Source organism: Bombus affinis, chromosome 3 (genome assembly GCF_024516045.1).
Source record: "Bombus affinis isolate iyBomAffi1 chromosome 3, iyBomAffi1.2, whole genome shotgun sequence".
NCBI classification, from domain to species: domain Eukaryota; kingdom Metazoa; phylum Arthropoda; class Insecta; order Hymenoptera; family Apidae; genus Bombus; species Bombus affinis.
The window spans coordinates 2,861,184-2,885,136 of NC_066346.1; the positions used below are offsets into that span (position 1 = coordinate 2,861,184).

Here is a 23,953-nt window from a genome sequence, read left to right on the forward strand (position 1 = left end):
TTCCAATGGAATTTCAAACATCCATCAACTGTTACGTCTTTATTAAGTATTACGTTTCTCGCAATTTTAAACGTCCATCACCTGTTACGTCCTTATATTAAGTATTACATTTTTCGCAACAGGTATTACATAATCGAGATGATGCGTTAATAAATTTAATTGCCGGTTAATTTGAAAGTCACTGAGAAACAAGCGGAGATATAACGGAGATTGAACGAAGATACATCTTTTTTAAATAATACTATATGTACTAGAGCCACGCTCTATTTCCATGATACTGTTTCGTCTGGAAATTGCGCGTCTGAACCGATTCTGAAAATGGAAATCATTAATTATCTGCGCGCTGCTAAAACGGTTAAAGAACATCACGATGTTGAAAGCTTGACTTAGAGGCCGGTTTTTACAGTTACGTTTATGAAAATATATACGTCTGGAATAGTAAACTGTGAATGCTTGAATTTCAATAAACCGGACGAAACTTGACGATTATCTAAGAACGCCGATTTAACGAATATTATTTAAAGCGAAGATAAAGTCTCCAATATTAGGAATTTTTAATAAAAAACGATTCAAGTAATTGCTTAGTTTTTAAAATGTCAGTTCTTAGCTGGCAACTCCAAACAACCACTGACAGATTTCGTAGTCTTCTTTTTACGATTGTTAAAGTCACGCACGAGTCTAGCAAAATTGATGTCCGCTCTTTTTGAGATAAAAACATAGTTATACGTATTACATCACTTTAATTACGGCTAAACCTCTTGGGGGAAAAACTAATCAACTTTAGTTTTATCAATTTTTCAATTTCATTACTCAGTTGGATAATTACTGTTCGACTTCTGGAAAAATAATAAAACAAATAACTTTGAACAAAATGACAAATAACAGAAACTTATTTCTATGATTGTAGTTATCTTAAGAACGTAATTATTTATATTAATCTTAAATCGCAGAACAAATTATAAATGCAATAATGTTTGTAATATCGCCATTATTGTCTGCTCTGTAATTTATCGAGTTGATTAAAGCTATAACTTTAGAACAGCTCAATTATGTAGCATACTTCTTGTAAAATGTCACAGGTCGACAGCTTTAGTTTTAATAACATTGTAGCGAACACCAACTAGATTTCGCAAAAAACTTAGTCGGCTCGAAACAAAGTAAACAAATAATAATCTTATCGACCAGAATTATTACTGTTTTATCAAGTAATCGATCTTTCACGGGTTCCATAAGCGAAGAAACATGTACAAAAAGTTGTACAATTTATAAAATAGTATCAATCGTAATCTCCGTATTACGATAATCCCAACAATACTATTTGTTGACTAGAATTTTATAATCGATCTTTTGATATAGAAAATTGAACGCATTTTTGCGTTTCGAGTAAAATTTCACTAACAAATTTGTTACTTAATTTCGTATTAGGATAAGGAGATTAGAACTTTACAAAGTTTGTGGGAAAATCTCTTTAAAGATCGCTTTTAAAATTATCTTCGTGTTAATTTCCTGAAGGATTCGATATAACTCTGTGAAGCATCGATTCGCAACGTTCACATGCTTGCTGTTGTAGAACCAATGTTCTACAAAGGAAGAAACATTTCAAAGACGACGCATTCGAGTCGCAATTTTACGCACAGCTGACTTCGCTAACCCTTTGCTGTCAGTTGGTTCCTGCCTAAAGCAACAGGTGGTCGTCGATGCCACGTGTCGATCCTGGAAACAACCTGCAATTTTGCATTTTGCAATCGCAGAATCTAATCAAACCAGCTACAACGATTTGAATAACGTAACATAATACCATCGACGTTAATTTCGCAAATTATTCGGGTAAAAATAGGCGAAGATTCGACTATAAATTTCAACAAATATATCGGATGTGAAGAAAGGTTTTGTACAGCTATAAATTAGATTTAGCTGCATTTCTTAGAAGGCTGGGATAATTTCAATTGTTCGATACTAAAGATACAAAGTGTCCTCTTTCACGAACAAAGTCTGATAATTAAAACTAATATAAATAATATCTATAAATAAGATCTAATAGCTTCATTTGTTAGGACGTTGCATAATTTCAATTGCTCGATACTAAAGACACCAAAGTCTCTTTTTCCACGAACAAAATCTGATATCTAAAAGGTACAAATCTGATAATTGAAAGTAAAATCTAATAGATGCAAAGTAAAGATGCAGAAAATCGGAACAACGATACGTATAAAGAAGATTCGAAGACTTCGAATGAAAATTGCTATTTTATAAAAATAAGAAGATTTAATAATTCCAATTAATGTTTATCGTTTTAATATTTAATCAAAGAGACGTCGCACGTGAATGAATTACAAAGCAGCCTTTACCGATCCTTTAGCTGCTCGTATATTGTTCGATAGGGATTTTACAGGTGTACATTAATGGGAACAACATCTATGTGTAACTCATCGTAAATACAGCCAGAGTTTTGTGTCCATCACGCTACAAATCGTTTAATACGTGTTCGATACAACCATCTATTTTAATAATCGGTAGACCTCGTTCCTATACATACGGTAGACAGATATACAAAAACATCATATCGTACAAAATAGTAGCAGTAGTATCACCACCAGTTTCGTTCCCACGGATTCTCCTTTTATGTACGGTACCCTCTCATTGACCTTCGATATTTCCAGCTTATCGTTCTATTTCGTAACAAACCTTATAAAAATACGATCTTCTAACTCTTTATTTGGCCACCGTTCCATTTTTTCTTGATTCGTTTCTCTTTCTAATAAAAATACGCAACCTTCCTTTCTTCGTTTCTGAATCTTAGATATATTTCGTAAGAAGTACGATACTCAAAGAGCTATAATAAATCGTAATTTTGTACTCCGTTCTTTCTTCACCTTTTTCTTTACTTTCAATTAGAAACTACGTACGATGATGAATGTATGAAGTCAAATAGTCTCTCCAAAATCAACTTCCCGAAGATCTCATTTTTTCTTTGCTCCTCCACTTTAACGAAGAAATTAAGAACTACGATAAATGAATTATACAACGACGAATCAATGATAGCAAAATAACAATGTATCTAGATAACGAATATTGATGTATTTCTGAAAAAATATATAAAATATTGAAAGTAAAATACCCATTATGATATCCAATAAATGAAAGGAATTTCCATTCTGATTCAATTTCTTCGGTGATTTCCTCAAAAAAATATGTGTCCATAAAAATGGACATCCACATTGTTCCAGCAATAAGCATACAAAATGATACCTGAATATATAAATAAGAAGTTTGATAAAGGCTTGATTAAATTATTGTCTCAGCCTGATATCAAGAAACTACTAAATATCAATAAAATAAACAAGAACTCTTTTTAACCGGACATCGAGAAACCACATTTTATTTTTAAAATAGTAGCAAACATAAAACAAAGAATAAACTTTGTTAAGCAATTTGTTCGATAATTAACCAAATTATCCTCGATCGTTTCAATCAGTCGCCAAATAAAGAGTTCACCTTATAGAGCAAAGAATCGAAACGATTACGGTGGTCGTCGCCTCGCTAGTTGCGCGTGTGTCTCGACCGTGCATCGTGGAAATTTGGTTCAACATCCTCTCGTTCACGTCGAAATAAGCTTCTAAACCGAAACTCAGTGGCGTTCATAGAAAAATTCGATGCTTTCTCCCGATTTTTCACGGTCGTTTTCGTCAATAAATACATACCATACACAGAGATCGGTCGAAAGAGGAAAAGAAGCGAAAAATCGCGAAAGGATTGGCGCGTTTCACGCGCCTCTTATTATCTACAAAAAGCCATATTAGATGAGCCATTCGATGACGAAAGACTTTTCTCACTTTTCTACTCCAACTTCCTTTCTTTTGCTCTTCTAATTTTCTCCTTTCCTCTTCGCTCTTCTTCTCTTTTAATTTGGTTGTTCGCTTATTTCTCTATCACTAAATAATAATTTTATTTAGTTAATAATAAAATCACTAAATAAAATTCGTTTCTTTTGTACTTGTTTTGTCCCATTTTTAACCCTTAATGGCCACCATGAGCGAAATTTCACTTTGTGCACAAATTTTGTTTCTTCGTAATATGTTAATCGCACGTTATATTCAACGTTACTCAGAGTTTTGTCTTATATTGATAATCGCAAACGATAAATTGCCTACTTTTTTATCGCATACAATAAAGATAACGCTGAAACTGATTGACCGAAACTAATTTGAGTAAACCAACAGAAACTAATTTTTTCAAACGCGCGATAAATTCACAGCCGACTAGTATTCCTAGTTATAAACCTTTGTATTTCTAAATATGAGAGACACTCAAGTATGAAACCTATAGTTTACTCTCTCCTCCAACAAATACAATTTAAATCTGTTGAGAATTGTGGATCTTGATGGCCGAAATATTGTTATGGAGACACTAAATTTACACTGGGCATTACTATTAACGTAGACATATATTTATTTCATAAACGATTTCTGGAATATTTATCGATACACACTTGTACGCGTCTTAGCACTTTTTTCCATACCCGACCTTTCGTAGACTGTTAACCGACCGAACTGTTTACATTCGTCTGTTTCTCAGTCGGCGCGCACACACATATCTCCACACACTGATATCCACATACAAACATCTCCACTACGCATTCGACCTAGTCCAGCACAAAAATTATACATATCTCAATAAAATCATTGCTGCGAGCCCGTCAATTGCATTTGCTTGACTTTTTCATTTATGAAAATAACCAAAAATGTGCCGAGCCAAGGGTGAAATTTCATTCACGATAGTATTAACGTGATTTTCTTGAACAACAGCTTCTAAGGGTTAGTTCTCGTTTTATCCTCGGTTATATTCGCCACGAGGAACTGAACAACGGATCAGAGGAATAAATGAAGGATTAAAGGCGTTTCGACGCGTGTTCGGATTAAAAAATGAAGACGAAAAGAAACAAACGAGGAAACAGCTTTGATTTCTATCCACGAAACCAAAAACGCGCTTGTATTATGATCCATGATTTTTTTATTAAACAAATTGAATACAAAAGGTCGCATCTTTTATTCTCTGTTTTCCTTGTTGCTCGTACTGCCGACCGCGACGCGCAGTCGCTCCATTCTCCAGTTAATATAGATAATTAAAAACAACAGAAGAGAACGAGGGAGGGCAAGGGACATTAGATAAAAAGTAAAAGAAGTCATCGAGGGGTAAGTGGAAGAAGATAGTTTAAAGGCTTTTTCTACATGTTCTGACACTCTTTCTCGCTCTCTCTCTCTCTCTTTTTCTTTCTCCATAAACATACTTGCATGCGCGCATTACACAAACTCTACAACAAGGTGGATCGTTTCGTTTAAAATTAAAGAAAGAAGGAGAACTCGAGCTTCGGCAATTCAAGACTAGTGAAAACTTAATAATCGTCTGTGGTTCATCATATTACTCTCATTCGAACGATTTCGCTCATTTCTTACAACTTTTTCGCTCATTTCTTACAACTTTTTCGCTCATCTCGCTTGCATCTCAAACCACGAAGTTCAATTCATTTTCAAATTTAATAAGAATGCCTTTTTAATCGAATTACGTTACGTTATATGACAAACGTCATTAGTAATTTGCCGATTTCATTCGTCGATTTGTTAAATTTGAATTTCGCGGGGGAAATGAAGCGCAAATTGAAAAATTCATAAAAAGCGACAAAATCGCGAAAATTGAAATAATCGGTGAAGCGTAAATGCTCTTTGGAATGAACCGCGTATCCTCGAACCGCCAAAGATGCAAAAAGAAAAACGAACAGAGGAAAGGAAAATTCACGAGCAGGAAGATCTTTTCGGGGAAAAGTTTGTAAAACAGAACGCAAAAGATGATCGATCTTACGATAAAAAGCTCGGATGAAAAAGAAAAGGGAATGGAAATAACATCGTTTTCCTGCCTGTTTCGTTCGTTTGTTCCTTCTACGCTCGAGTTACGAAGAACCTTCTGATCGATATTTTAAATGCTGCTGGACACAACGCTCGCCATGATCAAGCACTTCCTTCGACAACGTCCAATTAATTAATAATATTTAAAAGTCATAAAAGGATATGTACAAAGAGATATTAATATGAATATGCAGTAAATGTCGCCGTTGCCGCAAGATCCGCGCGAAACCCAGCGACTAACATGGATTTATCGATCGTCCTATGGTTCGACTTGATTTGTTCTCACGGATCGAACGTGACAAGGATCAGCGCGGTGTTCAACAATCTGCTAGTGTCTTTCGCGTTTTCTAAAACAGGTCTGGTCAATATTAACACATTGAGAATAATCTGTGACGTATGGGAAGTATTTGTGTCGGGTACGATTCACGATAGGACGCAACAATTAGCAACGCAAAAATGGCCAAAATATTATATACGAAATAATTTGGAAAAATCTCTGGTGGCATGTGCAGCTGTAACATATGAAATTTCTTATAGCAAGGAAGTATACGAGTAAAATATATAGTTTTAGTCTTATAATTGGTAAATTCATTCTACTGATGTCATTAAAAAGTGGTAATATTTTTACTGCTAATCAATTAATGGGACAATATTTTGACAAAATTGCAAAATTCTTGTATCATGAATATGATGATCTATCTGATATAAAACGAATGATAGAGGCAACAATGGCAATTATACATGAAAAATTAAGAATGATGGATATGATTGAAGTTAAACCTATTGACGTATGTTTCTTTTATATACATAGCAAATTTTTAACTTTTTCAGTAACCAAAAATCTCATATTGTTTTATAATTAAAGAATAATCACAAAGAAACAGTAAAACCAATTTATGCTATGGGAGCAGTTGAATGAGATGTATGGAAAGATGCAAATGCTTCTACTAATAAGTATTGATACTGAGGATTTTTAAGAAAGTATATGCTTTTCCTTCAATATTTTGAAATTTGTACAATATTCACATTAATATAAATTTATATTACCCAATACCATGTATTTATTGTACAGATATGTGACTTATATATTTAATGGTTATAAAGAGAATTTAAACAAATATTATGATGCAATATTAAAATATGCACTTTCTTCTGAAGGTTGTTTTCGTTATAGTCATAACAATTTAATTTCTAATTTAAATACAAGGTGGTCGCATGTATTTCTACCAAGAAATAATGCCTTTAGAGGTATGTTTTGTTATATTCGGTACATATAATTTCCTGAAATAAACACAGGATACCATATTTTTTAGGTAGTATTGGTTTTAGCAGAAGAATAAATGAAAAATGTGACATTCTTCATGAACTACCTATATCAACTTGTAAATTACATGTAGCAACTTCTAGTATAAACAAGTTACAAGTTTAATAATCACCACCATTTTTAAAAGTGAAAATTGATAATTAAACAAATATCATATGGAATAAAATTATATATATAATCATGATCGTGGAAAATTACCTCTATTATGCAGGTCCAAAGGATGACAATTACTTTTCTTTTCTGTCTGAAGGTTGGGAAAAAGAAAAAAGTAATAAATAATTATGTAATCAAGTAGTGGAAACAAAAAGAATTGAATTAACTCCATGAAAGGTAAAATTTCATAGTTTGAATATTCTAAATTTTAAACATTATTTAATTTCTATATGCTGATTCATTTATAGACCAATAAAAATTATACATTATACATTGACAATGAAGAGTATGAACTAAAGGCAGTTGAAATTAAGCTGCTTTCTCAGGCAGTGAAAATATTTTGTTCTCAACTGAACAAAAAATATATATGATGGAAATAAAATTTAAGATCTGTTTATTTCATGTGTTACTATATTGAAAAAAAAGTAAATATTAGTAAAAAAATTAACAAAACTTTTTATTATTGTAATATATTATAAATATAATTTATGATTGCATATAAAAGGTATGCTGTTATCACTCGAACATGACACTTGTGAGTATATAATCTATTTTTACCTATTTTATAACACTTGTATGTTATGTCATATTTATCTTACAGTATGATATTTATTGTTTCAAGTCCTATTAATTTTTTATAAGGTACTACATCGTAAACAAAAAGCGCGCTGATGTTTGTATCACATTCATAGGTTAACATTTTGAATGTAATTTTTTGTTATAAAATATTTCTAATAAAAAGTTTATATGAAATTTAACACAGATAAAATGTAATCTTTCTGACAATTAAAGAAATTCATGACTGTTTTTAAGATTTCGCAGAAGGTATTACATTATCATCACAACACATATTTGTTTCACAGTCTTTTCCAGTAACTTTAAAGAAATTTAATAAAGAGAGAGGAGAATTTCTCGGCATTTTAGATACTTTTTGTGGTTCTGTCGATCGTGATCTAGTATTTCTCCTAGCAAGCACTGTACAAGAGACAGGGCTAGCCGACTTTTCTGATAATGTTTTTCTGACTTTTCCATATTTTTCTCTTCGTATTCTTGTTAACCAATCGACATTTTCTTTGTACTTTTCTGGAGATAATTGAAGTAAATGCGGCGCTGTGCCATCAATTACAAAATTTGGAAGATTCGACGTAGGTGAAAAATGAATTTCATTATTCCTGTTTTCTCTACTAGATGAACTTGTACTGGGTTCATCAGATTCGTAGCCTCTGTTCAGTAACGAACTATTATCATTACATGGACTAAACAATCTTCGTGCACCGCGATTTTCTAAATGAATACGTTTTGCAACGCGAGCAGATGTGAGGTTTTCTTGTATAGGAGATAAAACTGACTTAAATTTTCCATCAGACCAGGATCCACTCATCATTTGAAAATAATTTCTTTTCATTGAAGTAGTAACATTACACTGATTTCGACTATCTTCTACTTGATTGTAAGCATCTGATGAACTTGGTCCAGGTGTAGCATCTAATGAAAGAAAAAAAATAACATTGATAACAATATAGTAGTTATGACAATTTAAATATTTTATGATTACATACTAGGTGTGGTATCAGATCCTGGTGTGTGTTCTTGAGATATAACCCAACGCCGCGTAATAGTTGGTGTAGTTTCAAGTTTTAGATTTTCCAATGGATTTTTATTAAAGATAGCTTCTGCACGACCACGTATTTCTATTTCTTCATTATCTAGTTTATGTTCATGGCCAACTTTCCAAATTCGATGACACGAATCATCAGAACATGTTACTATCTGTTTAAGTTTCAAAGGGGTATTAATATTACATATAATAAATTTTAATATTAAAAATCAAGAATGATATCGTTGTTAATACTTTTGTCTCTCGAACACTACACCAAGCAATGCAAGTAACTTCTTCTGTATGTCCTAAAAGTTGTACGATTGGGGCTCCTGGTTTGTTTGTGTGCCAAATATATGCAAGTTCATCACTGGAACCACTAGCAAGATAACGTCCATCAGGACTTAAACAACTTTTAACATAATAAGTACGATTTTGATGTCCATAAAATTCTGCAACTAATATATGCAAAAGAAATAGTAATATTAGTATTATTTTAAAACTTCGTATCAATAATGTTTCTTATTATTATTCTTACTTGGTTTAGGATTGTAAGATGATATATTATATGCATATATAATATTATCCATACAACTTGCATATAGTGTAATTGTTGCAGGACATATTAACAATGACGAAAATCCATTCCTTGTACTATGTCCAGTATAATTCATTGTATGTTTAGCTAAAGGATCTTTTTTGTGAACAGTATAGTTTTTACGCAAATCCCAGACTTTTATTAAACTATGTCAATAATATAATTATTATTTTATTTGTTCGTATAATTAGTAATTCATATAAGTGTATATTTAATTTACTAAACTTACCCATCTCCAGCAGAACATGAAATTAAAGTGAAATCATCCTGAAATACCAATCCAGTAATACTTTGTGCTCTGGATGAATGGGTGATTACCCTACGCTGTCGTACATTACTTATATTTCCAACATTATGTGCATTAATAATACAATTATCTGGTTTAGGTCGTTCATAATGATTAGCTCTAATATCCCATACCATGATAGAGCCATCTCTAGCTCCAGTTGCAAATACAGCTAAAAGATTTTTTTTTTAATTAATATTTTGTTTTGTGCAATATGTATGTCAAAGCATATTAAGTATTAAAGAGATACCTTGATCCTGATAACGAAACACTGCAGTCTTAACACTTCTAATATGAGCATGGAAACAATCAATTTGTCTTATTTCAGAACCAGATACATCCCAAAGTCTAGCAGTATGATCTCCAGATGCTGTAACTAGCTTTAATTCTCCTGGCATCCAAGCAACATCAAATATTGCATTACGATGTGCCTGAAAGATATCAATTAAATATATTTTTCTTATAGACTCTTAATAATATACTTTATGGTAACTTGATTATATAGGTAAAAGATTAAAGACTCAATACGATATAATAAGCATACCTGTGTTCCTTCCAGTGGTTGATTTGACATACTTTGGATATCTGTATCTTGTAATGCAATTTTTCCATCTTCATTAGCTAAAGCAATTATTTGTTCGTATCCTTTTGTAGTACAAAATCGACATGCAAAAACTGGCGGTTCTGGATTAAAATCCAGTGCATCTGTATTTGGTGTTATACCTTTATACACATCATCTTTATAACATTTCAAACGATACAAAGCAACATCATAATCGTGTATTGATGCTGAAAAAAATGTTTGTTTCTTTAAAATTCACGTTTTATCTTAAAAAATGAATATCATGCACAATCATTAGATTAAATGCAACATTATGTTGGGTCACGTATAACCTATCATTTTATATTCGCAATATATTTCAAAGTCTTTTATTATATAAGATCATAAAATGCAAATTACCAGATCCTTTTTCTCGTTCTACGATAGAATGCACTAAATTCATTCTGAAACTGCATGAAATTAATATTTATTACACAAAATAGTGTAAATACTTAAATTGTAAGCGGGAAAATCTGTCAGTTTTCCCGCACTTCTATGTCAAGATAGTCTAATAGGGACATTCAATTATGGTTGAACAATGGTGAGTTCACAAGTAAAATTTTTTGAGAATAAGACTGAAATAAAGATCAAAGTCCACATCATGTTCAACATTTACTGGTACCAGAAAGGAAATGCTAGTACATAAGTAACCAGTAAAAAGGAATAGTAACATATATAAAAAGAAGCGAGATTTTTAAAAACTGTTAAATTTAAAGTAATTTTAAACATGCATTCTCTCGCAAAAAATAGTTTTTTAATGAAGAGAGGATTTCCTAAATATGGTATGTTAAATTATTTGTGCTATGAATCATTGTAGAACAATAAAAACAATGCAAGTACATAGTTCGCAAGTAATGATTCTTAATTATTTAGGTACAAAGTACAAAATCGGAAACTTTAAAATAAAAATGATTTAATAACTTTTTATGAGCACTGATGCTAGTTATACAATGTAATGATTTTCTACTAATATATAGTCAGTCAATAAATTTATTTAAGATTCCTAATTTTATAACACACTTATTAATATTTACAGCATAATAAAATAGATATAATTATTTCCAAGTACAGAATATACTTAATAAATATGTTATGAATGTGTAATTTATTTGTACTTTAGGTTCTACAGTAAATTATTTAAAAACAAATAAGTTTTATGCAACTAAAAGCAATCATGCTGCTAAAAACATTGTATATATTGATGGTGTAAGAACACCATTTTTGCAATCTGGAACAAGTTATAAAAACTTAATGGCATATGATCTTGCCAGACAATCATTAGTGTAAGTTAATCTAAATACTAATTTTTATTCTAATTCAATTATAATAATGTATCATATTTTATTACAAGGGCCTTGCAAAACAAAATTAAATTTCCTAAAGAAATTGTTGAATACATTGTTTATGGTACAGTAATGCAAGAAATAAGAACTTCAAATATTGCTAGAGAAGCAGCTTTAGCAGCAGGATATAGTGATCGTACTCCTGCACACACTGTAACAATGGCATGCATCAGTAGTAATCAAGCTCTTACAACTGGTATGGGTTTGATTGCATGTGGTGTGTATGAAGTAATCGTTGCAGGTGGAGTGGAATTCATGTCAGATATACCAATTAGACATAGTAGACGTATGAGATCATTGATGTTACAAGCTAATAAGGCAAAATCAATTGGGCAAAAGTTACAACTTCTTACTAGTATTAGACCATCATATTTTGTACCAGATGTATATTACCTTTTATAACAAAATTATACTTTAATTATATCTACTTATATATTATATTTAATTGTACTTATATAATCGTAGTTACCTGCAGTAGCTGAATTTTCTAGTAATGAAACTATGGGGCATAGTGGTGATAGATTAGCAGCTGCATTTGGAATTTCAAGGAAAGAACAAGATGAATATGCTTTGCGTTCACATACTTTAGCTGCTAAAGCACAACAACAAGGACACCTCACAGATGTAGTTCCCTATAAAGGTAATATTAAAATAAATGAAATAAATAAAATATGTTAATTGATCTGGGTACCTTTTCTAGTTCCAAATGTAAGTGAGGTAATAAATAAAGACAATGGTATTCGCGTTTCAACACCTGAACAATTAGAAAAATTAAAACCAGCATTCGTTAAACCATATGGAGGAGTTACTGCTGCTAATGCATCTTTTTTAACTGATGGAGCATCAGCAGCTTTGATAATGACAGAAGAAAAAGCTCTTCAACTTGGTCTTACTCCAAAAGCATATTTAAGAAATTTCACTTATGTTTCCCAGGATCCTGTTGATCAGTTGCTCTTAGGACCAACCTATGTTATACCACAAGTAATACTTTATTGTTGTTAAATGTGCATGTTTAGAATTTTAACACATAATGTTTCAAATAAATTGTAGATACTCCAAAAAGCAAAATTAAATGTTAAAGACGTTGGAGTGTGGGAAATACATGAAGCTTTTGCGGGACAAATTTTAGCTAATTTGAAAGCATTAGATTCTGATTGGTTTGCGCAAAATTACTTAGGAAGGTCTTCAAAAATAGGAGTACCAGATCTTAATAAATGGAACGCATGGGGTGGATCTTTATCAATTGGTCATCCATTTGCAGCAACTGGAGTTCGGTTAGCTACACATACCGCGAACCGACTTATCAAAGAAGATCAACAATTTGGATTAATTGCAGCTTGTGCAGCTGGAGGACAGGTAAAAGACGTATAAAAAATAATTCACAATTATTATTATCTTATATTTATATTAAATAGATTTATTTTAATAACTATATAAATTATAGGGTGTTGGTATGATTATGGAAAGGTACCCTGGTGCTAAGGTTTGAAATGCAAAAAGGGGAAAATGAATGAATATAAATATTCTAAAAGAAATGTGGATATTACTTTAAAGAAAAAAGATTGTGTACAATTATATTGTATAATAAAATATATATATATTCTTTATAAGATAAATATATTAAAAAAAAATTTTGTATGTGATTTTTACGAAAAAAATTGTGTATTATTTGACATTTTTTATGTATAATTTTTTATTAATATATCTAATTTAATGCAACATGAAAAAGAGAAGGAAGTGATTGTTCTGTTAGATATTGTCTAACTGCGTGATCTAAAATAGTTTTTATATCTTGACATCCATATAATACACGAGCTTTTAAAGACTCAAATTGAGACAAATGCAACCTTTGGCCTGCTCCTTGCGCTACTACTATCAAACCATCTTTTGATTTACTATCACTATTTGGTAATGCAACAATAGACAAAGTAACACCAGGAGCACATTCTTCTAGATAATTTACATCTAGTACTCCTCTCCCTAATGTATTATCTTCATCTTCCGAAGATGGATTATTAATTAATGTTACAGTGCAACCTATAGCATAATTCTACAAAAAGAAAACAATAATAAATTTAATGGTAATGGTACTTTTTCCAATGAAAATTACAGGACATTTGTTTCATTTTATATATTACCTTGATAGGAATTCCAGCATCAATTAAAGCAAGTGTAGCTGCATTTACAGATGTACAATATTCACTTCCATCAACTTGTAATGCTTCTACATAAATATCTATCTGTGAGCGTGGATATATTTCTAAATGTATTATGGCTTCCATTGCATGTTTTAATTGAAGAGATCTTTCTTGCGACTTTCTATCTCCTCTTGGTCTGCGTTTACGTTCTCCAGAAGATAAACTAAATACCGCCATGCTATATTGACAATTCACTATGCCTTTAGTTGTATTCCTTCCTGTAGAACCTCTTGGCTAAATAAACATAACATTAATCGTATATGTTTCAATGTATTAATATAAAAATTATAACATACGATAAGTTGTTAACCTGATGAGGCCCATATACTGTAACCAAAATTTTAGTGTTACCCTGTTCGATATAAGCACTTCCATCGGCTTGACCAAAAACACCCATTTTTACACGAATCTGCCTTAATTCTAATGCTCGCCTACCATCTGTACGTAATCCACTTTGATCTTCAATATTTTCTGCTTCGATCATTTTTCTCAGGAACTTTAAAACCAATGTAACCTATAAGCCTATAAGGTAAGACTAGATCGTGGATTTGAACCGGTTTTAATTGAGACCCTTGAATGATTTGACCCAATCGATCTCAACCTTAGCTGAAACTATTGAAGATTTCCTTATAGATTTATAAGAACATATTGCATTGATGTATCTTTTTTTCATAAATTAATTTATTTCAAATGTTTAAATCTAATTTAACTATTTCATTTATTTGAATTTGAAATATCAATACTTTCATAGGTTTTATTTAACTAGTAATGTTTATATACATATAGTGTTTCATAAACATTTAATAACGTTCCGTTATAAAACATTAAATAAGATATGAAGACAGTGAAATGCACATAAAATAAGATATTTTTAACAAATAACAACTACATAATTATGTGTATCATTTTATTTCATCTTCATTTTTAAAGAGCAGTTAATACAATTTGTTTTTTTGCCAGTTTTTTGTACTAGTTCTATCCTAAAACTCCTAATTTTTCTAATAAATCATGTTTATCCTTAAAATAATTTTTATACCACATTATATGATCATACTTTTCTTCAATTGTCATATATGGGTTCTTCGAAAGTCCAACACACACCAATTCCATAAAATGTCGTATTGGACCCTTAGGAGGACACCATGGTGTCAACTCACGTTCTAAGAATACATGCTTTGAGAAATGCACATTTTGCTCCTTTTCCATCCCTATATATCATATAAAGAATCATATTTATAAGTTATATATAAAATAACACAGTCTAATTTTTCTACTCATACCTTGTTCATTATCTATAGGAAATTTCCATAGTTTTCCTTCTTTAGACCATTGAATCATTTCTTGAAATGCATTTGTAGGGTATTTAGAAAATGAAAATTGCAATTCATCTCTTTCCCAAGTGTCCCACATTTTAAATTTAGGAACATCGGTATTTTCCGAAAAATCGTCGAAGATTCTTTCATAATCTGTATTATCTCTATAAAAAAATTTTAAATGGATTAAACCATAAATTTTTAAATTTATTTAATAAAATATGCAACCTCTTATTATCATCAATGATGCTGAATCTCTTTTGCTGGCTGATTAGTCCTGCAGTTACAGGTGATTTACTCTCAGCCATATATTTTAGCATCCCATTTATTGATAGTTTCTTTCGTGTTTCATGTATCGAACCAAGCTTATCACTAACATAGCTTACTTCCTTTTGCTGACTTTTTAGCTCATAAATTATAGATGGTTTCGTTCGTCTTTCATATTCCATTTTAAACTTATCATCAATATCCTTTCTCTTCCTTGACTGGCTTTTAAGCATTTTAATTATTGATGGTTCCTTTTGTGTTTCATGTTTTTCTTCAAACTTATCACTAACATCGCTTACTTCCTTTTGCTGACTTTTTAGCTCATAAATTATAGATGGTTTCGTTCGTCTTTCATATTTCATTTCAAACTTATCATTAATATCCTTTCTCTTACTTGACTGGTTTTTAAGCATTTTAATTATTGATGGTTCCTTTTGTGTTTCATGTTTTTCTTCAAACTTATCACTAACATCCCTTACTTCCTTTTGCTGACTTTTTAGCTCATAAATTATAGATGGTTTCGTTCGTCTTTTATATTTCATTTCAAACTTATCATCAATATCCTTTCTCTTACTTGACTGGCTTTTAAGCATTTTAATTATTGATGGTTCCTTTTGTGTTTCATGTTTTTCTTCAAACTTATCACTAACATCGCTTACTTCCTTTTGCTGACTTTTTAGCTCATAAATTATAGATGATTTTCGTGGTACTTCAGATTTGTTATTAGTAGTCCTTGTCTTATGTTTAGCTGTATCTTTATTACTACAAATAACATCAATATTATATATTTATATAATTTATTAGAATAAAAATATAATTCAAGCAAAATAGTTATACTTAAACCTTTCACTTGATGTATTATCTATAGTCTGAATTTTATTAATAGTATCTAACAAAACTGAAAGAATTTTTCCTTTATCTTGGTCTGATGTTGTAGTTAAAATTTGGGTTGCTTTACTTAACTCGTTCTCTATGATAAGAAATTTCTTGTCTTATTATACAGCTATCTTAAAATAAATTATAATTTCTTACCTATTTGTCTTCTTTTTTGTTCTTTTTTTCTACTTTGTAAGTAGTCTATACCTCTTAATTTCTTCAGAGAAAAGGAACATGAAATAAAAATTATAAACATTGACACATATATTAAAAGAAACAAATTTTATATTAAAAGTAAAGAAATATTTACATTTTTAATTTTATCAGAAATTTCAGCATCAGAATCCGAATCAGACGAAGAAGAATCAGATGATGATGATAATAAATTAGTTTTTATTACATTAAACTTAATATTTAACCTTTGAAATAGCAATGTAATTTGAGTTTTAGTACTCCTAGAAGTTAATAATTATGGGATTATGTAATATTATTTATTTGAATTATCATGTAGTTCATATAGAACTGATAGATAGGTTAATAAGATTATTAAAATTACATAAATGAATACTTACTTCGAAAGAAAGAACGTAGCTAACATTTCGTTACGTTATTATATACATATATTGTTTAGATATATATATTATTTTATTCTATTTTGCTATTAAATCTATAGCACAAATTAATCAAATTCTAAATTACCATGTTACGGATTGATCCTAAATAAAGTTATCCCTGATTTTGTGAATAATATGTTTGTTAACAGTAAACTTAACATACATATTTTCTAATAAAATATAACTTTTTGATAAATTCTTTCTAAAATTTCTTTTTAAAACTATTTCAACATCACTCACTTAATATGAGCGTATAAATACATATATATGTATATGGTTACATATCATATGTACAGTTTATAGAAACATGTTTACTACTTTTAAGTCTAATTTTCAACTTTTCGAACTCAGAAATCTTGTTTAATAAGTTAACACATATCTTACATGTATTTTTGTACATTTTTGTAGATATTCCGTTTGAAATAAATAATGTAAATAAAATATGTAATGTTTTCAAATTGATTTTGGCTTACCTTAAATGAAAGAAAAATATATGAATTTTTACATATTGAAATTATGTTTTATATTTCTTGATATAAAATGTATTTGATTTTTATGAAAAAAGTGGTTTATTTACAAATTCGTAATTTATGAAGCTAGTTTATTGCATACACATAACAATATAATGTATCTTTTATTTTTCCTTTGAAATTGTGAGACAAAATATGTTATTAAAGGTTTATGAAGTTCTATATCTCTTAATGAGATACAATAACTGGAAACTAGGAATTGAAGATACAATTATAATTTATAAATTTACATTTACAAAGCTTATAGTATAATTTTAATATTAAAATAAACTTACAAAATAATGCTATATCAAATCTTAAACGGGTTGTAATAAAACCCAACACCGCCAATCTTGTAACAAAACTTAAAATGTAAAATAAATTGAAATTTCAAAATAATGGAAAAATTTAAAATTTATGCATTATTATACAGCAAACGAATTATACTCTGACAAGAAGTTTACGAATCATCGTTCTTCTTGTCAGTCACAAAATTTAAAAAAATGATTGTTTGGCAAAGCAACTAAAGTAATAATATTACATACGTGCCATTAAAAAACTTAAGTGAGCTGCATGCGTAATTACAAGGCGCGTTCTTTATCATATTAGTTTCTAGTAATTAATTAACTTATGCTTAATACCTAACTTGTTACTGTGATTGGGAAAATAAGTCAATTTAATGAAAGGTACAGCAATAAATTACGTAAGTGAATAAATATATATCAAAATATATGGTCAATATGAAACAGGTCCATTCATACTGCAATAGATAAAATTTCCTTCGTTGGACACATATAACTTTGGCTCTTTTTGCATGCCAGGGTAATAAAAAATATCAAATGTGTAAATGTGATATCAATCAAGACGAAGATAAATGGAGCATTATGTTTGGATCTTCTAAAGCTGATAGTGGTAATTCACTTTTCTCTTCTTCAATGCGGGCATCTGAGACTTTTAGGAACTTAATCACCTTTTCAGTAGCAGCAATTCCACAGCTGCTTACTTCATTCTAAAATAAGTTACTCATATGTTCAAATTTTCTGATAATTTTTTATAAATGTGTATAAATAAAAAAATTAAAAACAATTACCGATGCCGTTAAATTCATGAAATTGAAGAATTTCTGAAGTACAGACACCATAGTAGTAAAATTATTATCTGGAAGTCTACTGCGTACCAACAATTCATAATCCTAAAAGTATATGTATTACATTATTTTCTTCTATAGTATTAGCATTGTAATTTTAAACTTAAAAATTTATTACCTTATTATCCATTATTAAGTAACCAAGTAAAAGCACTACATATGCTCCTATTAAAGTATGTTCCATATGACGTCCCGCTTTTTGTAATACTACAAAAAGAATTTCTAAAATTATATTTTACAAAATTTATAATATCTTAAACAAAAATTATACAAACATTTTGTGACAGTTTCTTCAATGAATTCCTCTTGAGATTTAGTTGTTGTCGATACAGTTTCTGTTTGTTCCGAATCTTTTTTACCATCTAAAATAGCATCAGTTTTTTGTTCTTCGGCACGTGCCAATTCTTCTTGTTTATAAAATAGATCGATTAAACATTCTACTCCACTTTCCTCTGCTGTTTTTTTACAGAAACAAATACAATATATCAGATCCACATCTTCGTGAAAACAATATATTTTGTAAAATACCTACCGTCAAAAATATTTTCTATTGATGGGGGAGCTTTAGATTCGATAAGCAGCTGTTTATTATCATCACATTGTTCTACTAAATTTATTAATAAAATCAAAGCTAACATCATCATATCAAAACGTTTCTCTTCAGGAAGTGACTCGGGGACGCGCAATAAAAGATACAAACTGCAATCTAAAACACCTGGTTGCAGGCCTAGTGATTTACTCCCAAAAGCTGAAATAATTATAAAACATTGTATTATACATTGGTAAAAGTAAATTATTAATATCTTTTGGAAGATAAAATATAATAAAGTCCTACATTGTCTATTAAATCGATGTGTAAGGTTAATAAGAACCTTAATAATAGCAAACAAGCATTCTCTAATAACAGCACCAGTGGAAGTTTTATCACTTGGGTCTATAGTAGGATAAATAGGAATTTCCTGTCCACAAAGATGATATAAATTTGCTAAAGTGCTGACTAAAACTCCATTCTCATATTTCAATAAATACACTTGATTTTCCTCATTCATATGAGTAACCTAAAAAAATTTCAATTAAAAAGGATAAATAAATGTATCGTAAACTGTATTATAAATTTTAAGTATGTATATCATTATATAAAACATAGATCTCACATTTTCTAATACACGTAAACATCTATCAACTTTACGCAATTTGTCTAATAATGGATCTGTCCAGCCAGATTTTGTAATATTTTGGGTATTAATATGGCGATGACAATCTCTAATAGTCTTTACGATATGCTCTAAACCTCCCAATTCTCTAAGTTCTTCTTTAAACCATTCACCAGCACGTTTGGATGTAAGACTAAGAAGTGTCTCCATAGCAAGTTGACCAACCTAGAATTAATTTGTTATATATTTGTTCATTTACTTTTTATATTTCTTTCCTGGTAACTATGAATAGAAATAATACTCACGGTTATATTATCAAGATTTAAATGTTTTGCATGTCCTTGAGCTTGAATATCAGCACATAACTGACGTACTTTTTCTTTATTTTTTAGAAGTTCTGCCCGACTAAGGCCACAATCATCAAGTGCATCTTTGTGACTGGCATCAGATTCTAACAAACTTAACATTAATTCTAAACAATCACGATCTAAATCCATAGCTAAACGATCTTGACTTAATACAAACATTACTGTTGCTGTACATAAAGCAAGACTCTACAAAACACATAGAGTTTCATTTAAATTTTCACATATATTATTAGACCTGATAAAATTTACATATATTACATTCTATGAAAATAAAACATATTACCTGATCTTTTGTTGCATCATGAAGAGCTTTGAAGAATTTAGCAACAGTGCCATGAGCACGTACATGCATACGAAATGCAGGTGCCATACATTTGCTTGCCAATCTTATAGCTGAAAGGCAGCGAGTAGCATTTGGATTGTTTTCTCTTAAAGTGTCTAATATATATTCAACATCATCATTAAACTCTTGAAATTCTCCACTTTCTTGAATTTGATGAGCTTTTTTCACATTTTTTACTACAGTATAGAACTAAAAAGACAAGTATTGTTCAATATCAAATTTGTAATAAATTAATATATTACAATGCATAAAGTATAAAATATACATACTCCCTTTACTTTCTTGCCACAACGAACACTAGTTATAGCGTCAGATTCATCTTCAAAACCTGCATCAGCTTCAGGATATTTTACAACTCTTGTTAATTGTGAAGAATCAAATTCTTCTTCATAAGCTACAGGATCTGTACCACTATGAGATCCTGAAGCGATAGTAGGTGTACTATTTCCAACATTAGAAGTATCTGTGGTACTAGATTCTTTATCACTATCACACCACTTGTGTTTGTACAAAGCTCTTCTTTTATTTCCATTTGTAGTACCTGTTGAACGACTTTTAAAAATACTACCTTTCTTAGTAGCAGGTTTTTGGATAGTTGTACATGGAGTATTTAATGGTTGTAATTCTGTGACTGTACTAGTTACATGTAATGCTATATCATTTTCTGCATTACCACTCACACCTTCACTGTCATCACTCCCAGAAAACCAATCTTGATCAACTAAGGTTTTTGCTGTAGCTGTGTCATTATCAATAATACGGTTAGTTTGTTCTGTCTCTACTTCAGCATCAGGTTCTGGAGCTGGATCTGGTTCAGCTTCTGGCTCTGTTTCTGTTCCTGATCCTAATGCTGGTTCTGTACCTGGACCTGATTCTGGTACTGGGTCTGATTCTGACTTTAATTCATGTTGTAAAGTAGGTCCAGAAACTACTTCATTTGTTGGAATATCTATAGAACAGTGTTGGATTTCATCTGGAACAACTTCTGTATTTTCTTCAGTCTCTGAAGTATTTATCATCATTGGTCTTGTTTGCATAGGGTCAGAATCACTTGACAATATATCAATTAGTTCTTGAGTTGTAGTTGGCAGTGGTTGATCACGCCCAATTAATGGTTCAATTGCTGGCTTACAAGAGTACGTAGAACCACAATCAGTCTTAACAATATCATAATGAGATATTAATGTATTGTTGGAATCAGTAACAGATTTCCTAAGGGTTAAAGAAAGACCAGAACTATGTGAATTAGATGTTACTGGTGCTGTAGACACAATAGAAGATGTTGTTGTTAAATCTAACTGCAGATTTTTTGCTCGACTACGGGTAGTTCTGCGCATTTCTGAATTTTCTAAAGGTATTGATACAGTCGAGATAATGGGTTCTTGAGAACGAACTGCTTTATGATCAGATTTAACATTCACATCCACATTAAAGTTTTTACGTTCCATATCTACTTTTGTGGGACTGATGAGGGGTGTAGAAATTCTATATGTTTCAGGTTCTGGCTGTTGAGTGTTCTGCACATTCCCATAGACTAGTCGTGCTGTACCTTTGCATATTCTTAATACAATAGGAGGTTTCCCTTCTTCTCTAATAGGAGGATCATTATTGATTCCTTCTAAAGTATCTGTCACTTTTTTAGCTGGAGCATTTGATACTTTTGTTAAAGATTGTTTTGGTTGTAGTTGTGGTGGTGGTGGTGGTGGTGGTAGTGGTGGTTGTGGAGAGATTTTTTGAGCACGGGCTCTACCATAATGTGAATCAGGTACTTGTCTATATATTGCCATATCCTGGCGAGATTCTTCTATTGAAGGTGGAACATTTCTACTTTTAAAAAATTTCTTAGGTTTAACAACTGGTGGTGCAACATCTGATTTATTGTCAGGATCAGTTTCAAAGGAAAATGGATCTTTCCCAGAATTTACACGAGCATTCTGATTTCCATAATCAAGCTTTACTCTTTTTGCACCAAAGGTATTATGAATATCATCTCTCCTTCCTATAAATGAAATAATATTCACATAATTTCCTATAAAATTTATTCTTATTTGTTAAATCATCAATCATATAAATATTGCAATTGATAAATGCACAATGTATAGGTAGATTTATCTTTTGAATAGAATCATATATATAAAGGCAAAGTATGTGAAGTATATAGAATAAAACAAAATCTTACATTAAGTAATTTTTTGAACATTCTATGTTGTTAGATACTAAATATATGTTTAACATTTATTAATTAGATATAAATAAATATGTGTGACAAAGGATATAATTTATATTGACAAGGAAAATACATACCATTGATATTTGTACTCCTTATAGATGTAAAAGATGTTATACCCCATTTCCCAACAGTGCCAGCTGATTTAGCAGCGGAAGGTCGATTGCTATTTTCCCTAAAAAGCTTATCAAATTGAATACTCCCAGGTGTCACACTACTGACCTTACGGCTGTAAGATTTTGTGTAACTACGGGACGTCATACTGTATTCTTCAGTATTTCAAAAGTGTTCCACATCTCAAAAGACACAAATAATATTTCTCTTCATTTTTTTAATTTAAGCATGTAGGAAATAAGCATTGATTGTTTGCACACTTGCGGAGAAGTGTTATGAGGAAAAAATCCTCAATTCATCGGAATCGTTATTCGCGTTGATAATTAAAAACTTGAAATAAAAAATCAAGAAGCAATATCTTCGGAACATATGAAAGAAACAAACGCCATGTTTCATTTGCTATTTACCCCGATGCACAAATATATGAAACTGTAACTTCAAATTCGATTTATGTTCGGAAACATTGTTCTTATCTTAGTTATTCTTGATCCTATATTTTTACACTTAGCTTTAATTATTATAATTTTTATATGTCAGCATAAGTCCAACTAGAAATATTAGTCATAACATGATCTTGAGCCATCTGTCGATGTTTTTCGTTTCAAGATTTAGATACATACCATACACAAAAAAAAACGAGTAATACAATATACAAGATTGTAATACTTGTCATCCTATCCAGTAGGTAGAGCTAAAATGCTATCTTCTACCTTTTATCTACCTTACCGGTAGAAAATCCTCCAATCAAAATTTATTTTATCTAATAAATGATGAATTGTGCTTTATGTGAATTTCAAACTTAAGAATCTTTAACTTTTAGGGACTCTTAGAAACAAATCAAATTATATATATTGTATATACACATAGACATGCAAATATGCAGATATGTATTTTGTAGATATGATTTCAATATTTTTCGATCTCACATTTATTTTATTTTGAAATATTTTACTGTATCTTAAGAAAATATTTATGAATGGAATTAGTATTTTATACAACAATAATTTAAAAAAAAATAATC

The 23,953-nt window shown here is 30.4% G+C and overlaps 5 protein-coding genes and 1 pseudogene across 6 annotated transcripts; 2 read left to right on the forward strand and 4 right to left on the reverse strand.

Moving 5' to 3' along the window:
• Nucleotides 1-5,815: 5,815 nt before the first annotated feature.
• LOC126914180 (uncharacterized) lies at nucleotides 5,816-7,368 on the forward strand (annotated as a pseudogene).
• Nucleotides 7,369-7,807: 439 nt separating this feature from the next.
• LOC126914993 (protein lethal(2)denticleless) lies at nucleotides 7,808-10,967 on the reverse strand. Its single transcript, XM_050719325.1, has 8 exons — nucleotides 10,820-10,967; nucleotides 10,403-10,647; nucleotides 10,109-10,289; nucleotides 9,802-10,030; nucleotides 9,513-9,718; nucleotides 9,230-9,432; nucleotides 8,937-9,147; nucleotides 7,808-8,862 (listed from the first exon to the last, which is right to left on the reverse strand). Exons 1-8 carry the CDS (start codon nucleotides 10,860-10,862, stop codon nucleotides 8,186-8,188), a joined length of 1,995 nt encoding a protein of 664 aa, XP_050575282.1. The 5' UTR covers nucleotides 10,863-10,967; the 3' UTR covers nucleotides 7,808-8,185.
• Nucleotides 10,968-11,054: 87 nt separating this feature from the next.
• On the forward strand, nucleotides 11,055-13,475 carry LOC126914995 (trifunctional enzyme subunit beta, mitochondrial). The gene is made up of 7 exons (XM_050719327.1): nucleotides 11,055-11,241; nucleotides 11,580-11,742; nucleotides 11,811-12,186; nucleotides 12,268-12,442; nucleotides 12,503-12,783; nucleotides 12,853-13,158; nucleotides 13,247-13,475. The coding sequence occupies exons 1-7, from the start codon at nucleotides 11,187-11,189 to the stop codon at nucleotides 13,289-13,291; spliced, it is 1,401 nt and encodes a 466-aa protein (XP_050575284.1). The 5' UTR covers nucleotides 11,055-11,186; the 3' UTR covers nucleotides 13,292-13,475.
• LOC126914997 (exosome complex component RRP41) lies at nucleotides 13,181-14,590 on the reverse strand. 2 transcript variants are annotated; one of them, XM_050719330.1, is made up of 3 exons: nucleotides 14,311-14,590; nucleotides 13,941-14,234; nucleotides 13,181-13,852 (listed from the first exon to the last, which is right to left on the reverse strand). In XM_050719330.1, exons 1-3 carry the CDS (start codon nucleotides 14,482-14,484, stop codon nucleotides 13,508-13,510), a joined length of 813 nt encoding a protein of 270 aa, XP_050575287.1. In that variant the 5' UTR covers nucleotides 14,485-14,590; the 3' UTR covers nucleotides 13,181-13,507. The 2 variants fall into 2 exon arrangements, with proteins under 2 accessions (XP_050575287.1, XP_050575288.1); XM_050719331.1 differs by having other exon boundaries at nucleotides 14,352-14,523.
• Nucleotides 14,591-14,893: 303 nt separating this feature from the next.
• LOC126914994 (28S ribosomal protein S31, mitochondrial) lies at nucleotides 14,894-17,320 on the reverse strand. The gene is made up of 7 exons (XM_050719326.1): nucleotides 17,029-17,320; nucleotides 16,767-16,911; nucleotides 16,613-16,673; nucleotides 16,424-16,550; nucleotides 15,542-16,342; nucleotides 15,281-15,477; nucleotides 14,894-15,208 (listed from the first exon to the last, which is right to left on the reverse strand). The coding sequence occupies exons 1-7, from the start codon at nucleotides 17,052-17,054 to the stop codon at nucleotides 14,976-14,978; spliced, it is 1,590 nt and encodes a 529-aa protein (XP_050575283.1). The 5' UTR covers nucleotides 17,055-17,320; the 3' UTR covers nucleotides 14,894-14,975.
• Nucleotides 17,321-17,799: 479 nt separating this feature from the next.
• On the reverse strand, nucleotides 17,800-23,582 carry LOC126914443 (protein wings apart-like). Its single transcript, XM_050718402.1, has 11 exons — nucleotides 22,896-23,582; nucleotides 20,861-22,590; nucleotides 20,532-20,780; nucleotides 20,186-20,434; nucleotides 19,881-20,105; nucleotides 19,562-19,784; nucleotides 19,259-19,474; nucleotides 19,002-19,181; nucleotides 18,845-18,933; nucleotides 18,670-18,771; nucleotides 17,800-18,588 (listed from the first exon to the last, which is right to left on the reverse strand). The coding sequence occupies exons 1-11, from the start codon at nucleotides 23,077-23,079 to the stop codon at nucleotides 18,439-18,441; spliced, it is 3,597 nt and encodes a 1,198-aa protein (XP_050574359.1). The 5' UTR covers nucleotides 23,080-23,582; the 3' UTR covers nucleotides 17,800-18,438.
• Nucleotides 23,583-23,953: the final 371 nt, after the last annotated feature.

What these genes read in the sequence shown, in the direction of transcription:
- LOC126914997 (XM_050719330.1), bottom strand. Translation starts at nt 14,484, where the DNA reads ATGATCGAAGCAGAAAATATTGAAGATCAAAGTGGATTACGTACAGAT. An exon ending in CAGTATATGGGCCTCATCAG is followed by an intron (nt 14,235 to 14,310) that starts GTTAACAACTTA and finishes ATGTTTATTTAG; the next exon opens with CCAAGAGGTTCTACAGGAAG. An exon ending in ATGCTGGAATTCCTATCAAG is followed by an intron (nt 13,853 to 13,940) that starts GTAATATATAAA and finishes TTCTTTTTGTAG; the next exon opens with AATTATGCTATAGGTTGCAC.
- LOC126914993 (XM_050719325.1), bottom strand. Translation starts at nt 10,862, where the DNA reads ATGAATTTAGTGCATTCTATCGTAGAACGAGAAAAAGGATCTG. An exon ending in AGAACGAGAAAAAGGATCTG is followed by an intron (nt 10,648 to 10,819) that starts GTAATTTGCATT and finishes CATTTTTTTCAG; the next exon opens with CATCAATACACGATTATGAT. An exon ending in AACCACTGGAAGGAACACAG is followed by an intron (nt 10,290 to 10,402) that starts GTATGCTTATTA and finishes GATATCTTTCAG; the next exon opens with GCACATCGTAATGCAATATT.
- LOC126914443 (XM_050718402.1), bottom strand. Translation starts at nt 23,079, where the DNA reads ATGACGTCCCGTAGTTACACAAAATCTTACAGCCGTAAGGTCAGTAGT. An exon ending in AAGGAGTACAAATATCAATG is followed by an intron (nt 22,591 to 22,895) that starts GTATGTATTTTC and finishes TTTCATTTATAG; the next exon opens with GAAGGAGAGATGATATTCAT. An exon ending in GTGGCAAGAAAGTAAAGGGA is followed by an intron (nt 20,781 to 20,860) that starts GTATGTATATTT and finishes TTGTCTTTTTAG; the next exon opens with TTCTATACTGTAGTAAAAAA.
- LOC126914995 (XM_050719327.1), top strand. Translation starts at nt 11,187, where the DNA reads ATGCATTCTCTCGCAAAAAATAGTTTTTTAATGAAGAGAGGATTTCCT. An exon ending in GAGAGGATTTCCTAAATATG is followed by an intron (nt 11,242 to 11,579) that starts GTATGTTAAATT and finishes TTTGTACTTTAG; the next exon opens with GTTCTACAGTAAATTATTTA. An exon ending in CTTGCCAGACAATCATTAGT is followed by an intron (nt 11,743 to 11,810) that starts GTAAGTTAATCT and finishes TTTTATTACAAG; the next exon opens with GGCCTTGCAAAACAAAATTA.
- LOC126914994 (XM_050719326.1), bottom strand. Translation starts at nt 17,054, where the DNA reads ATGTTAGCTACGTTCTTTCTTTCGAA. An exon ending in GCTACGTTCTTTCTTTCGAA is followed by an intron (nt 16,912 to 17,028) that starts GTAAGTATTCAT and finishes ATTAACTTCTAG; the next exon opens with GAGTACTAAAACTCAAATTA. An exon ending in TTTCTGATAAAATTAAAAAT is followed by an intron (nt 16,674 to 16,766) that starts GTAAATATTTCT and finishes TTTTCTCTGAAG; the next exon opens with AAATTAAGAGGTATAGACTA.